This window comes from Coffea eugenioides, chromosome 6, assembly GCF_003713205.1.
Source record: "Coffea eugenioides isolate CCC68of chromosome 6, Ceug_1.0, whole genome shotgun sequence".
NCBI lineage: Eukaryota > Viridiplantae > Streptophyta > Magnoliopsida > Gentianales > Rubiaceae > Coffea > Coffea eugenioides.
In genome coordinates, this window is record NC_040040.1 from 21,554,252 (window position 1) to 21,570,150 (window position 15,899).

A 15,899-nucleotide genomic window follows, 5' to 3' on the forward strand; every position below is an offset into this window, starting at 1 on the left:
AATGTGCTGATCCGCGTTACCAATGACAGAGCAAGCAAAAGGCAAATTATAAAACACCCAAATATCCGTCGATAGGTTAAGCACTACAGCATCAAAAGATAACCTTAATCGGATAGACTCCACATTCTTAACATTGAGTTTAGGCTCACAAATAGCTACCAATTGGAAATTATTCAAACGAATTAATTTTTTTAGTCGTCTCAAATTAGGAGGCTTAGCAACCCCTCTGATATTCCAGAAAAGAGCATTAATCATGGGAAAGAACCTGGAAGGAGTTGCTGGAAGCGGTCGAAGTGGACCGTAGCTGCCTATCTGAAGGAAGAATCCCCCGTCGACCCTTTAGTTTAACTTGTTTTGGGTCCTTCTCCAACGCTGCCGACTGATCTATATTGAGCTGCAGCACGGCGGGTGCTATCAAATCCCCATGGCCTATAATGGGTCTTGGAGACAAATTTCCTTCTGCCACCAATCGATCTCCCTCTCCGCAGCCAAGCTCCACGAACAGCCTTCCTTCACACGGGATTGCAACTGGTCCATGAGTATCTAACAGCCCAACCTGCGCATCCTCCTCCACCCTCACCAGATTGTCTTCTGCTACCATCGCGCCCAACTCCACTTCCCCTTCCTCTGTGCAAACGATGTCTGCCAGGTGCTCGATATGTCGCTCCACCGCCCACTGGATAGCCTCCTCCACCAGCTAGCCATGCTCCCCACAGCCGTCCTCATCCCCACCGCCTTCCACTGGTGAAGGATCACTCCCCCCAACTGCCTTACTGAGCTTGTGCCTATCTGTTTGGTTCTCCATGGAAGTCACCATGGCTTGCGACATCTGCCCTTCTGCCCCTGATGTGTCTACTCCCTCCACTCTGCCCAAGTCATCAGCATTACCCTGTGGAATTCGCTTGGCTCTAGCACCAACCATCGCTTCCCCGTCCTCCACCAAGCCATCCTTCAGCTTGTCCACCTTCGTTTCTATCTGCGTTGTTGCTGCTGTTGCTGCACCAGTCGGAGCATCACTCGTTCCAGCGGTTGCCTGCGATGACCGCGAGACCTTCAGGCCCGGGTTCTTAATCCTGCACTCAGCCACACCGTGCCCCTGGTGGAAGCAATGTTCACAGTATTTTGGTAAATTTTTTGGGATAAGCGGCTGCCAAAAGCCCATCCTCTCCCCAAACGCAATCCACACCCTACTTGGCAATGACTTCAGTAAATCTACTTCTACACAAACTCTAGCCACATTTGGCCTAGATCCCTTTGCCGTCGCCGCATCCACACAAAGGGGACGTCCCAAGCATCCAACAATAGAAAAAAGACATTCCTTATGGAAGATATGAACTGGCAACTTAGGAAGAGCAAACCAGACTGGAACAATCGATGCTTCCCTATCCACATGGAAATCAATTGACCATTTAAATACTCTCATGGGAGCCTTGTTAATACTCCAGACTCCCCTCGACCACACCCGATAGTAATCTGCCTCGTTAGCCAAACGAATCAATATGTGTCTCCGATCCAACAGCCCAAGAGAAAACTCGGCCGTCAAGTCAAGCGCATGAAAAAATTTTCGCAGATCATCCATATTTGGGCGGCCCCTCGAGAACTTACCCACCAAAGCATATTGAAACGGAACGGCAATACGTTCAATATCTTCCATAGAGAAACTGACAGCAGGTTCTCCACGATGGGAAGACACAACCCCCTGCACCCTTGGGCATGAAGCCGACAAAGACGCAAAAGATTTCGACTGAAAATCCACGGCTGCTCTAGACGAAACAACGTCTGCAAATGACGGTACTCCACTCTTCTAGCCGGCAGAAGGCGGGATCCCCTCCCCCGTGGAGGAGGGACCGGTGGCCATGACGGCCAGAGACTCTACTACGGAAAAAACCTACCTTGCCAAAAAAGGAAATTTAGGTTTAAGGTTAAAGAAACGGAGACACTACTACTTTTGGAAGTATCTATTCCAATTACAATTAATTATGATGCGATATCTTGATAAACTAATGCCGAAACAACAACTTTTGGGGGTTTTCCTGTAATATCAATTTTCATGTTTTAGTTTAGGAATAAAATCCTATTTACGTAAACTTTCTCCAATAGAATTAGGTTTAGAATGGAATTATGCAATTATGAAGGAAAATCATTTATTGTAAACTAGTACTAGATTCCTTTGAATTGCTCTTAGAATATAAGACAAATAGGAAAAAAATCTAATCTTTTAGGAAATAAGTTAATCTCTTGGAGATACACTAAGGGAGAGAACATTTGGAATGATTTCTATGGGTTTTTCATGTAAGGTAATACCATCTTTGAGATATATTTTGCTAGAACAAAAACTTTGAAATATTTTTCGGAAATATAATTTCATTAAGACAGTTTTTATACAAAAAAAATTAAATTGGAATAAATTTCAAATGTAATGACTTTTGAAAACAAAACAAGTACGAAAAGTAATTTCTTGCTACAAACTTTAGAAATTAAACAATAAGATGAAATACAATTTTCTTAAGCATAAGCTAACTAACTTCGACTTTTTGAATGAAAAATTCTCAATTTTATTAATTAAAAAACAAAGAAATTCATTCTATAACAAATAAAAAACTCAAGCTCTAAGCCTCAAGTAAAATAAAGAAATTAGTAAGAAAAATCTCTGTACACGTCTCTCTATTCTCAGAAATTTTGGCTTGACAAATATTATAAATTGTATTTCAATCTAATTTCACAACAACTATTGGTAAACCATTCACACGCACTTGTCCAATCATTGGACAAATATTTTATCAAATTATAAGTATGAAATATAAAAGTTTATTTCTATGATTCACCACAAGTGCCACTAGCTATTAATGCAAACCGGTAGCATTTTTTTTAGTAGAAAATAGTAATACAGTCATGACAAAATCACGATTCAAAAAAAAAGATATTTAAAAAAAAAGGACCACTCAGGTCAAATTAAGAAACTTTCGATTCCTTTTTAAAGATTCTTAAATGTGTCAATATTCATTAGGCTCAGGAAATGAAACACGATAGTAAAACCTATAAACAATCAATGCATCAAAATAAAAATATGAAATAGGCATTTAGCAGATTGAAGTTGGTAAGGACGTTGAGTCTAGATTGAATTTGGATAAAAATTGATACGTTATTACATCTAGTTGTACATTTTAAGCAACAAAAAGCAACCCAAAAAAAAACAAGTTGAAAGAAAGAATGTTTTAAGAAGAAATATCTAACACAAGAATTAAACAAGTAGACTAATATAAGAATATTAATTCTTTAACCATATATTTATTTGAGAGGATGTAAAATTGCAATAAAATCTCAATCTTATAAAATTATTTCTGTTTAGGCATATCAATAGGTAGGATTTGGATTGGATCTCTTTGATTCAGATCCAGGTCCATTAAATTTAATTAGACCCAAATCTAAATCTAGAATCTTATGGGTCTGGAAAAGTCAATTTCCCACAGTTTCCAATGCCTAATGAGCTACCACCTGATATAAACCTATCCCAATACTCGTTATTTGCATAAGTCCCAAGTCCCACCTGATATTTGCATAAGTCCCACCTGATATACTGACAGGTCGTCAGCCTGTGCAATAATAATAATAAAAATAGAACCTAGCTACCACTAAAAGCAGTCAATAATTAATCCTAGGTACTGGAGCAGGGACTCTAGGTGTGCAATGGGTTACTTGATTCACCCTGTTCCCGAAGAGTTTGCTTAACCCGATATACCAGAATTAATTAATTGGCAACAATTACTAAATAGTAGACAATGGCAAGTAGGGTCGTCTCCTCAGGGACTGGAGATATCTGTCTCTTTCAAAATCCAATTGATAAAGGGGGATTTCACCGGTATGCAACTAAGAACAATCAAACAATTTAACTAAAAATGAATAAATAACTAGCGCAAATGTAGCAGGAATTTAATCAGGAATAAATAAATTCTAGCCAAGGATACAACTACTCAGGCACAGTCCATTTATCCGATCATTGATGCAAGAGAGGTTCACTTAATTTATTAATAGACTAGTTATAGCCATCGAGGAACTCTAATGACCAATTTTTCCTTAATTTATAGGTGACCAAGGTACGACCGTTAATCACCCCTAACCAGAAAAGTACTCCTAGGTACGACCGTAGGAATTGATTTTCCAATTGCATTAATAACCAGAAAAACCTAGCCCTAATCAATAACACGCTACGAGGGTTATTTAAATTAGATTGCACATTCCTCTAATGTGTAAACACACCAGTTGCCACTAATATTAATCAATCAAACAATTATGGATTTAATTGACTAAATTGGCACGAGATTAATGAATCAAATTGAACATCGGGCCCTTGACATCCAATTAATAAAATAATCCCATGAAAATTAAATCAGACAACATGCTAATATTAATAGATAAAGGAACACGTGAAAATTATTTAGATCTCACAGATTTTCGGGACTGCGCCGTCGAGTTGACCCTTGACTAGATGAAAGACTTAGCCACGCCGCATAATTAAATCACCAGACGAGTTAATAAATTGCGAAGGCATTGTTTTGTACTAAGAAGTAAGGAATGAAGGAGGTTTTCCCCGTTGGGGAATATTGTCAAACACCTGGCGTGTGTCAGAGGCCAGTCCAAGGAAAAAAAAAAAGAAAAACTAAACTAAAGACTAGGCTAAGAAGCTCAACTAAAAGCGGTCCCTTGCCTCCGTACGTTAGTTGCCTTTAAAAGAAACAAAAGAAAGATATCCAGCGGTCCCCACCAATTGATCACAAGCTGCCTCCTTTCTTCTTAGTCTTCTTAGGCTTTGTACGTTGCCAGCTTTTGGCCAAATGGCTAGTGGTCTTTTCCATGGGCCCCCACCGAAATTGAGATGGTGAATTACCAATGCTAGGCCCTGCTGAATTGACCCTTAGTAATATGCTCTAGAAAGTCCCTCCATTTGGTAATATTTCTGCTTCACTCCTGAACTTGATTCCAAATACCAAATATGAGTAAATACCAGCAATTAACACAATATTCGTCAGGGATAGAAGGGGAAATTAATAATAAAATTACTAACAGATTATACCCTATCAATTCCCCCCACACCTAAACCATGCTTGCCCTCAAGCATAAGAAAAGTGGGCAGACCCCAAAAGTTGATAGTGGTCATCACTCTTATCTACCACATTGCCAAGAGATTCAAGAGAAAATCATATAGCGGGCACTAGTAGTTAAAATCCGAGAAACATCCCCCCAGTTAGTCCCTAAACCACAAACTCTTTCAATTTCCGAATTAACTCATCTAAGGAAAAGGAATGACACACAGCATTTATCGGCTAATGGTCCAAATATTCACACAAGTCCCCATATTAAGTCCATAAACCAGCAAGCTTCCCTATTATTTATTCTCTCTTTTTTTCACTTTTTTTTTTTTTTTTACATAATAATATTCGACCCAAGGAGACTTAGTCTCTAGCCGCCGGAGCCTTTTGACGCGAACTCCAACATTTTTAGATGAAGGAGCCCGGTTACTCAACTCCTACCGCTATACAACCACGTACTCATATAAAGTACCACCTTTTGACGCGAGAATCGACACTTTTAGGTGCCGAACCCCGGTTACTCAGTAGTAACTCATAGCGGAGTACAGTCCAGATTATTCACAGCCAAACAAAGCCAAGAACACATGATAACTACACCAAGAACCAAAAATAGGAGCAACTCGCCTCATTATTGCCAAACATAGAGAACTGGAGTCAATATTGGACCAGTTCACATTAAAATGCCAACAGTCATTCCCTATGCCTAGAAAAATTAACAAAGAAATCACAAGAATCAAGCAGTCCGATATTCACCAAGGAGACATCTCGAATCCAACCACACTAACCCGATACATTATATTTAAAAAGAACTTGGCAAAAGTAGAACTAGAGTCAACAAACCAAAATTTTTTCTCTTTTTTTTTTTTTTTTTTTTTTTTTTTTTTTTAATAGCCACATGGGATTAAAACTAAGAATTAAAACTAGAATTAGTAGTCACAAAGAAAGAAAATAAGCAACTAGAATTAAAACTAAAAACTAATAAAACTAGAAACTATTAAAAACTAAAAACTACTAAAAACTAAGAACTAAAACTGAAAACTAAAAATTACTAAGAACTAAAAACTACTAAAAACGGAAAACACTAGCACCCCCCCCACACCTATAGGACACATTGTCCTCAATGTGACAAATGTAAAACAAAAGTGAGAGGGAAAAGGACCAAACTTCCCTGAAACCGGGTCAAAGCGGAGGGCGAGGTGGAAACGGAGGTGCAAAGCCTGTATGCATCAGAAACTGCGCCAAATTCTGTGCCATGCCGGCAACATTGGCGTCAACGTTGACCATCCGAGCCTCCAAAGTCTGAACCTGCTCCCGGAGTTGCTGCCATTCAGAAATCCCACGGCGTGGAGGTGGTGCAGAAGATGACGGCCCAGCCGTGTCCTCGGCCGACTCATGAAAGGACGAGGGTTCTGGACGGGGCGTAGGATGGGCACCCGGAGCTCGAGGTGGTCCCGGAGGGGTAAACTGGTAGGAACCATCGGGCAAGCGCTCGACGACTCCCATCCTCTCTAAGCAATCCACATCCAAGAGCTCCATCTCGAATGCCAAATGTAGGTCATGGTCCTCCAAGTCAAGAACCCCTAGCTCGGTCGCCAAGTGAGTGATAAAGGACCCAAGGATCAGAGGTTTGTTCTTCTTGGTCAGAACCGTCTTGAACTGCGCCGCCAACCAACACCCCAAATTGACCTTGATGTTGTTCTTCATGCTCCAGAGGAAGAAAAACTCGGGGCGAGAGAGTATACCGGAGCTGTCCTTGCGCCCTGAGTAGCTGTAGGCTAAGAATCGCTGAACATAGCGGGCACTAGGGTCCTTAAGAAAGGAACTCCTAGACCGGGAAGGATCGTAGCGCTCCCCATCGACGGACATTTCCTCCCATACATCATGGTAGCGGGAGAGGAATGGCTCTACGTAGTCACAGGCACTCTCACTATACTCCCTCGTCTCAGCATACTCTCGAGTAATGAACCCGAATGCCAAATTAAATTCGGTAATCGAAAAATTAAATTCCCGACCCATCAGACGGAAGCGAATGACATTAGGTGTCGCAACGGTGAACCTCGAGGGCAACTCAAACTCAAAGGTAGCATAAAACTCCCGAGTCAGCTCGACAAATGCGGGGCAGAAGATATCGAGATATGGGCGCCACCCGATGGCTGTAAGCATCTGCTCGACCTCCTATCATATGCCTAGGCCCATCATGGTTAATTTGTCACTAGTCTTACAAGGTATGATACGCCGCTCACAGACTTTGGCATACCTCTGCTGATCCGCAGGTCTAGTGAAGGTCAAGTGCCCTCCAAAGTGAGTTGGGGTATCTACCTGAGCACCTCTACCCCTACCCAAACGGGTTCGGACATTAGAAGAGTACGGTAGGTTGGTAGGTGTATTTACAGGAATAGATGCCTGTGGAGGGGGTTGAGACTGAGAGGCCCTAGACCTAGAGGAGGATTTTGGTCTCACCATGGCACCCAGCAGTCAGTTCTAAGCAACAGGAGCTCCAACAGGTATGGAATCCAGCAAAGGCAACCAGCAAAGGAAATTCAGCAGAACAAAACAATAATTTCCCAGGAATGACCCAACCAATCACAAAAAGAGGAGTTTGAGCAAGTAGCAATGCCCAATGCCCGATACAGGAAGGCTCCTCCAAATCAGCAATTCAACAAGCAATTAAACTGAATACTACCAATCCCAACAAGTAGAGCATGCGGCCAGTCTCTCTAAAGCAACAAGAAATTTCAGAAATAACTCAACTAAAAACCCAAAAGGAACCTCAGCAAATTATCCAGCAATTCTAGCAAAATAATGCCCAGCAATGCACAACGAGGCAGCCAATGTCCACAAACAACGTGAGGGTCAAAGTGTCCCCCAAAGTCAACAAACAATCACAGCAATTTAGCTCACCCAAAATCTCAATAAACGGCTCCAGTTGGCCAAGAAAAATCGCAACTCAAAATCAGCAATCCGAAAGATAACAGAATAATTACTCAGCCAACCAAATAGAAACACCCAATTGAAGTCCAATTATTCCACCAGTACCACTGGTGGAGTAGACTATGGAAGAGAAATCACACACTGCCCACACCAACTAAAGTTAAGCCAGGCGGATCCACTCACAACTGAGAAATTGGGGGCAAGAGTGAAATACCTCCACCAATACCGTGGCAGTCGGCGAACAGGGCAGTTGGGGGAGGTTCACGGTGGAGCGGTTGGGTTGCTAGCACTTGGTGGAGCTGGAAGTAGTGCGGCCGCGCGCGACGGAGTAGAGCGTGCGCGACTGTGGAGCAGATCGGGTGGTGGCTGCGCTGAGCTGGTCAGCGGCAGACTGAGGGGAGAAGAAATAGTCGCTGCGTGCGGCGTGAGCAGGGAGAGGTGGCGGCGCGTGGAGCTGGCTGCGAAAGGCAGCGGCGCGCGGCCGTGCGTTCGTGAGCTCGCGGCGGACGGGGCAGTTGGGGGAGGTTCACGGTGGGCAGAGCGGCCCGTGGTGATGGCGGCTGCAGTCCTGCGAGCGTGGGGCTGGGTCGCGGCTGATGGTCCTGGATCGAAGAGAGAGGGAGAGACTCCCTGCGTGTGCTGAGCTGGTGCCGGATGAACTGGAGAAGAAAGGGAGAGCCCGCGCGAGTGGGTGGCGTGCGTCGCCACAGCAGGTGGAGGAGCGCGGGGTCGGCTGTGGAGATGAGGGGAGTTGCTGAGGCTGCTGTGGGCGCGCGGCGTGCAGAGGGGAAGAAAGAAAGAAAAGAGAAAGAAAGAAGAAGAAAGAAAGAAAGAAAGAAAAGAAAAGAAGGAAAAGAAAAGAGTAACCTTCCAAACAGAGAAGTTGCTGCGGCTAAGAGGAAAAATTCTTTTGGTTGTTTTTTTTTTTTTTTTTAAATGTTATTATATTTTTTTTTATTTTTCAAATTTTGTATTTAATTTTTTATTTTTATTTTTATTTATTTATTTTTTTCTTTTGTAACAAAAAAGAAAAGAAGTAGCTACGGTAAAAAGACAATTTTTTTTTTTTTTTTGAATCCTGACCTTTCCCGCGAACGTGACGCGGGCACGCCATGAGGGCAGGAGAGCTCCCAGAAGTTCAGAAGTTTCTGATCGTGAGCATCCTGCACATCACCACGCGGGCACGCCATGACGGCAGGAGAGCTCCCAGAAGTTTCAGAAATCCCTGATCGTGAGCTCCCTGCACGTCACCACGCGGGCACGCCATGAGGGCAGGAGAGCTCCCAGAAGTTTCAGAAATTCCTGATCGTGAGCTCCCTGCACGTCACCACGCGGGCGCGTCATGACTGAAGGTTGCCTACAAATCAGCAAAAATGAAAATTAACACCCAAAATCAGTCAAGTTCAAGGAAAACAGATTTAAACGGTGACACGAAACCAACAAACAATTAAAGGAAACAATTGGGTTGCCTCCCAATGAGCGCCTTTCTTTAATGTGTTTGGCTAGACATTGTCCAAAAATTTGCTTAAACTAAGCAAGTCGGATCCTCCAAGTGCATCACCTCCACCCGTTCAGTTGGAACCCCTTCATAATACGGCTTGAGACGATGACCATTCACTACAAATTTCTTCTCAGCTTTCAAACTTTGGATCTCGACTGCACCATAATGGAAGACATTAGTCACAACAAAAGGGCCAATCCAACGAGAACGTAATTTACCTGGAAATAACTGCAATTTGGAGTGGTACAGCAGAACTTTTTGCCCACACTCGAATGTCTTCCTTGAGATCTGTTGGTCATGAAAAATTTTATTTTTCTCCTTATAAATTACCGCATTCTCATAAGCTTCATTGCGAATCTCCTCCAACTCCTGTAATTGTAACTTCCTTTGGATTCCGCCCTCCTCAATATCCATATTGCATTGCTTAACCGCCCAAAATGCTTTATGCTCGAACTCTACTGGAAGATGACACGGGTTACCAAATACCAACCTATAGGGAGACATCCCTATAGGTGTCTTGTATGTCGTCCGATAGGCCCAGAGTGCATCTTCCAACCGTTGACTCCAATCTTTTCTATCGGGGCGCACCATTTTCTCCAAGATGGACTTTATCTCCCGATTCGACACCTCCGCTTGACCATTGGTCTGGGGGTGATACGACGTTGAGACTCTGTGGAGTACACCATACTTGCGAAATAACGCAGCTACGGTTTTGTTGCAGAAGTGCGTTCCCCTATCACTGACAATAGCTTTTGGCATTCCAAATCGCACAAAAATATTAGATCTGACAAAATCTGCAACCACTTTCGAGTCATTAGTTCGAGTGGCCTTAGCCTCCACCCATTTAGACACATAATCAACTGCCAGCAAAATATACAGAAAACCAAATGAAGTAGGAAAAGGCCCCATGAAATCTATACCCCAGACATCAAAAATTTCTACAAAAATCATCGGGACTTGGGGCATATGATCTTTACGGGCTATATTACCTACCCTTTGACAGCGATCACATGACTTACAAAACACATAGGCATTCTTAAACAATGAAGGCCAATAAAATCCACTTTCTAAAACCTTATGAGCAGTTCTCTTGGGTCCAAAATGACCTCCACAGGCAAAAGTATGACAAAAAGCTAAAATCGATTGAAATTCCATTTCACTTACACATCTCCTCATCACCTGATCTGCACATCTCTTCCATAAGTACGGGTCATCCCAGATAAAATACTTGGCGTCGCTCTTCAATTTATCCCTCTTCGATTTTTGCCAACTTGTAGGAAAATTACCAGTTACCAAATAATTGACTAAATCAGCATACCAAGGCAACTGAGAATTTAAAGAAAATAAGTGTTCTTCAGGGAATGCATCTCTCAATGGTTCATTATCCTCTCCAACGGGTATACGACTCAGATGGTCAGCTACTAAATTCTCCGAGCCTCTTTTATCCCTTATTTCCAGGTCAAATTCCTGTAGTAGCAATATCCACCTGATGAGCCTCGGCTTTGCATCTTTCTTGATCATCAGGTACCTTAATGCTGCATGATCAGAAAATACAATCACTTTAGCACCTAACAGATATGACCTGAACTTTTCTAGAGCAAAAATTACTGCAAGAAGCTCCTTCTCAGTGGTGGAGTAATTCAACTGGACTCCATTCAATGCTCGGGATGCATAGTAGATGACGTGAGCTGCCTTCCCTACTCTTTGCCCCAGTACAGCCCCAACAGCATGATCACTGGCATCGCACATGATCTCAAATGGCAAACTCCAATCGGGGGGCTGGATGATTGGGGGTGAAGTCAACAATTCCCTCAGCTTGTCAAAGGCTCTCTCACACTTGTCATCAAACTCGAAGGCTACATCCTTTTGCAAGAGTTGGAACAACGGGGCCCCAATTTTTGAAAAATCCTTGATGAACCTTCGATAAAAACCTGCATGCCCAAGAAAAGAACGCACCTCCCGCACATTTGCGGGGTAAGGTAATGCAGAAATAACGTCTATTTTGGCCTTGTCAACTTCAATGCCCTTAGACGATACAATATGACCCAGGACTATCCCGTGTTCAACCATAAAATGACATTTTTCTCAATTAAGCACGAGATTAGTCTCTATACACCTTATCAGGATCAATTTCAGGTTATCTAGACACGTATCAAAACTATCACCATACACACTGAAATCATCCATGAAAACTTCTATTATTTTCTCAACATACTCAGAAAAGATGCTTACCATACATCTTTGGAAAGTCGCGGGTGCGTTGTACAATCCAAATGGCATTCGTCTATAGGCAAAGGTCCCGAACGGGCATGTGAAGGTTGTCTTCTCTTGATCCTCCGGGGTAATTGCTATCTGAAAGTATCCTGAAAATCCATCCAAAAAACAGTAATAAGCCCTACAAGCTAAACGTTCAACCATTTGGTCAATGAAAGGGAGAGGAATATGGTCCTTTTTAGTGACGGCGTTTAGCCTACGGTAGTCTATACATTGCCTCCATCCAGTGGGCTTACGCACTGGAACAAGCTCACCCGTTTGGTTGGCCTCCACCGTCACTTCTGCCTTCTTTGGGACTACCTGGACCGGGCTCACCCAAGGGCTATCAGAGATTGCAAAAATAATCCCCACATCCAACAATTTTAAAATTTCTTTCTTTACAACTTCCATCATGAGGGGATTGAGCCTTCTTTGAGCCTGCCTAACAGGTTTGGCATCGTCTTCTAGCCTAATCCGGTGCATACAAATGGTCGGGCTGATCCCCTTAATGTCTGCGATTGTCCAGCCTATCGCCTCTTTATGCTCCAGAAGGACCCGGATCAATTTCTCTTCCTGGATTTTTGACAGTGCCGATGAGATAATCACCGGGAGTGTCTCATTATCACCCAGATATGCATATTTCAGGTGCTCTGGTAGAGGTTTCAACTCCAGTACAGGTGCCTGCACCACAGATGGCAATACCCTCTGGTGAGGCTCGGGAGTAAAAATAGGTAAGACTTCATACCTTTTCGTGGTGGTCTGCAATGAGTGTAATGCACCTATTGTGCATTTTAAATCCTCACTCCACTCCACCTGAGGAGTTGTCTCCAACTCGAGGTGCTTGGTTAAAGCCACCTCCAACTCATCCCTGCCATCAGTTTCAAACACTTCCTGCACTACAGGATCAATAGCACTCACAGAGAAAACTGAGCTAAAGTTGGAGTTCGAGGGGTATTTCATAGTATCAAAAATATTAAAATGCACAATTTCCCCATCAAACTCCATGGACAAGGTACCCTTATTAACATCAATTTTCGTCTGTGCAGTGCTCATAAAAGGTCTACCCAATAACAAAGGTGAGGGATCAGGGGAGTGATCATCATCCATATCCAGTACATAAAAATCAGCTGGAAACACCAAATCATTAACTTTTACCAATACATCTTCAACCAACCCATCAGGATATGCATTAGTTCGGTCAGCTAATTGAATGATAATTCCAGTTTCTTTTAATGGACCTAATTTTAGAGAAGCATAGATAGACTTAGGCATGACATTAATTGATGCTCCCAGATCCAACATGGCCCTTCTGATCACAGTATTACCTATCCTACAGGGAATAGTAAACATACCTGGGTCCCCGCACTTCGGTGGGAGCTTTCTCTGCAGGACCGCTGACACATTCTCCCCAACAATAACCCGTTCATCCCCTCTCAATCGCCTTTGGTTGACACACAAGTCCCTTAGGAACTTGGCATATTTTGGTACTTGTTTGATGGCGTCTAAGAGGGGGATATTTATCTCAACCTTGCGAAAAACCTCCAAGATTTCCCTCTCCTTATCCTGCTTCTTTGATTTTTCCAACCTGCTAGGAAAAGGAGGCGGGTTAGTCCTAACTGTAATTGTTGGGTCAGGAAGTACCTGTGGATCTGCACCATTGCTGTCCTCCCTTTCGAGCTCACTTTCGATCTTCTCTTCATCCTTGTCCTTGGGGATCACAGGCTCAGGCCCTTGAACTTCCTTGCCACTCCTCAAGGTCATGGCGCTCACATTCTTCGGGTTCAACTCAGGTTGAGATGGCAATTTACCTTGATTTTGGGCATCCAAGCGGTTGATTGTTGTGGCCAGTTGACTTATCTGATTCCTTATGTCCTGCATTTCGGAATCCGTCCTTTGCTGATGTTGCATAATGGTTGCCTCCGTCCTTTGCTGATTTTGCATAATAGTTGCCTCTGTCCTTTGCTGATTTTGTGCCATGGTTGTCATCATTTGTTTCATCATCTCCTCCATAGATGAACCGGATTGAGGGGGCGGAGGTGGTCGGGGTTGGTATTGCTGCTGGTACCCTGGTGGCTTATTTGGCACAAAGCTAGACTGCCTGTTCGGTGTAAAGTTGGGTTGCCTATTCCCTCCATAACTGAGGTTGGGATGATCTCTCCACCCGGGGTTGTAGGTGCTTGAGTAAGGGTCGTACTGCTTCCTTGGCGCGGGCGCGTGGTCAGCCATGTTCACCTGTTCTGCAGTTTCTTCCTGAATCATTGGGCACATGTCTGCAGAGTGGCCTATACCGGTGCAAATCCCGCATACCCTGGCTTGTGATGCATTTCTCACAGCCTGTTGCCTAACAAAAGCAGTCAACTCATTTAGCTGCTGCTGCACAGAGGGTGTCTCTATCTCATTCACCCTACGTATTGGAACATCCTCTCTTGTACTGAATTGCTGTGAGTTCTCTGCCATCCCCTCTATTAACTCCCGTGCTTCCTGAGGGGTTTTGTTCACCAGTGCCCCTCCACTTGCAGCATCAATGATGCTCCTGTCTCTAAAAATGAGTCCCTCATAAAAATATTGTATGATCAACTGCTCACTTATTTGGTGTTGGGGGCACCTGCGCAACAAGTTCTTATACCGTTCCCAATACTCGTAAAGTGACTCCCCTGGATGCTGTTTGATCCCACAAATTTCTTTCCTTAGACTTGCAGCCCTGGATGCAGGAAAATATTTATCCAAAATTTTTTTCATCAATTGGCCCCACGTGGTGATGCTACCTGGTGACAGGTAGTACAGCCAGTCCTTCGCAGAATCTTTCAAGGAGAAGGGGAATGCCCTCATTTTTATCTGCTCTTCTGTGATTCCCGGGGGTTTCATACTGTTGCAAACAACATCAAACTCCTGCAGATGCTTATACGGCTCTTCACCTGGTAAACCATGAAAAGAGGGTAAAAGCTGAATCAGACCAGATTTTAGTTCAAATGGAATGTTGTCATTTAAAGCGGGGAAAGTAATGCACAAAGGCTGCTGAGTTAAATCAGGAGCAGCCAACTCCCTTAATGTTTGTGCATTAGCCATGGTTCCTTCCTCCTGGTCAGAGTCACTTGAAGTGTCATCAAACGAATCTGTTGGTTCAACTTCTGACTCGGGTCTTTGAGATGTAGCCCTGGAGTGCTCTTCTCTGAGTTGTCTGGTTTCCTTTCTCGTTCTACGCGCGGTCTTCTCTATCTCGTGGTCAAAAATCAAATCACCTGTACGAGAAGATCGAGGCATACACTAGAAGAAGACCAGAAAATTAGGACAAAATTGAATTTAAAAAGAAACAAATAATAACGCCAGTCCCCGGCAACGGCGCCAAAAATTGACAGGTCATCAGCCTGTGCAATAATAATAATAATAATAGAACCTAGCTACCACCAAAAGCAGTCAATAATTAATCCTAGGTACTGGAGCAGGGACTCTAGGTGTGCAATGGGTTACTTGATTCACCCTATTCCCGAAGAGTTTGCTTAACCCAATATACCAGAATTCATTAATTGACAAAAATTACTAAATAGTAGACAGTGGCAAGTAGGGTCGTCTCCTCAGGGACTGGAGATATCTGTCTCTTTCAAAGTCCAATTGATAAAGGGGGATTTCACCGGAATGCAACTAAAAACAATTAAACAATTTAACTAAAAATGAATAAATAACTAGCGCAAATATAGCAGGAATTTAATCAGGAATAAATAAATTCTAGTCAAGGATACAACTACTCAGGCACAGTCCATTTATCCGATCATTGATGCAGGAGAGGTTCACTTAATGTATTAATAGGCTAGTTATAGTCTGACAACCAATTTTTCCTTAAGTTATAGGTGACCAAGGTACGACCATTAATCACCCCTAACCAGAAAAGTACTCCTAGGTACGACCGTAGGAATTAATTTTCTAATTGCATTAATAACCAGAAAAACCTAGCCCTAATCAATAACACGCTACGAGGGTTATTTAAATTAGATTGCACATTCCTCTAATGTGTAAACACACCAGTTGCCACTAATATTAATCAATCAAACAATTACGGATTTAATTGACTAAATTGGCACGAGATTAATAAATCAAGTTGAACATCGGGCCCTTGACATCCAATTAATAAA

General features: G+C 43.0%; 1 protein-coding gene across 1 annotated transcript; it reads right to left on the bottom strand.

Moving 5' to 3' along the window:
* Positions 1–697: 697 nt before the first annotated feature.
* On the bottom strand, positions 698–1,654 carry LOC113773842. Its single transcript, XM_027318446.1, has one exon. It carries the CDS (start codon positions 1,652–1,654, stop codon positions 698–700), a length of 957 nt encoding a protein of 318 aa, XP_027174247.1.
* Positions 1,655–15,899: the final 14,245 nt, after the last annotated feature.

Excerpts from the sequence above, each read along its gene's own strand:
- LOC113773842 (XM_027318446.1), bottom strand. The coding sequence starts at position 1,654 with ATGGAAGATATTGAACGTATTGCCGTTCCGTTTCAATATGCTTTGGTG.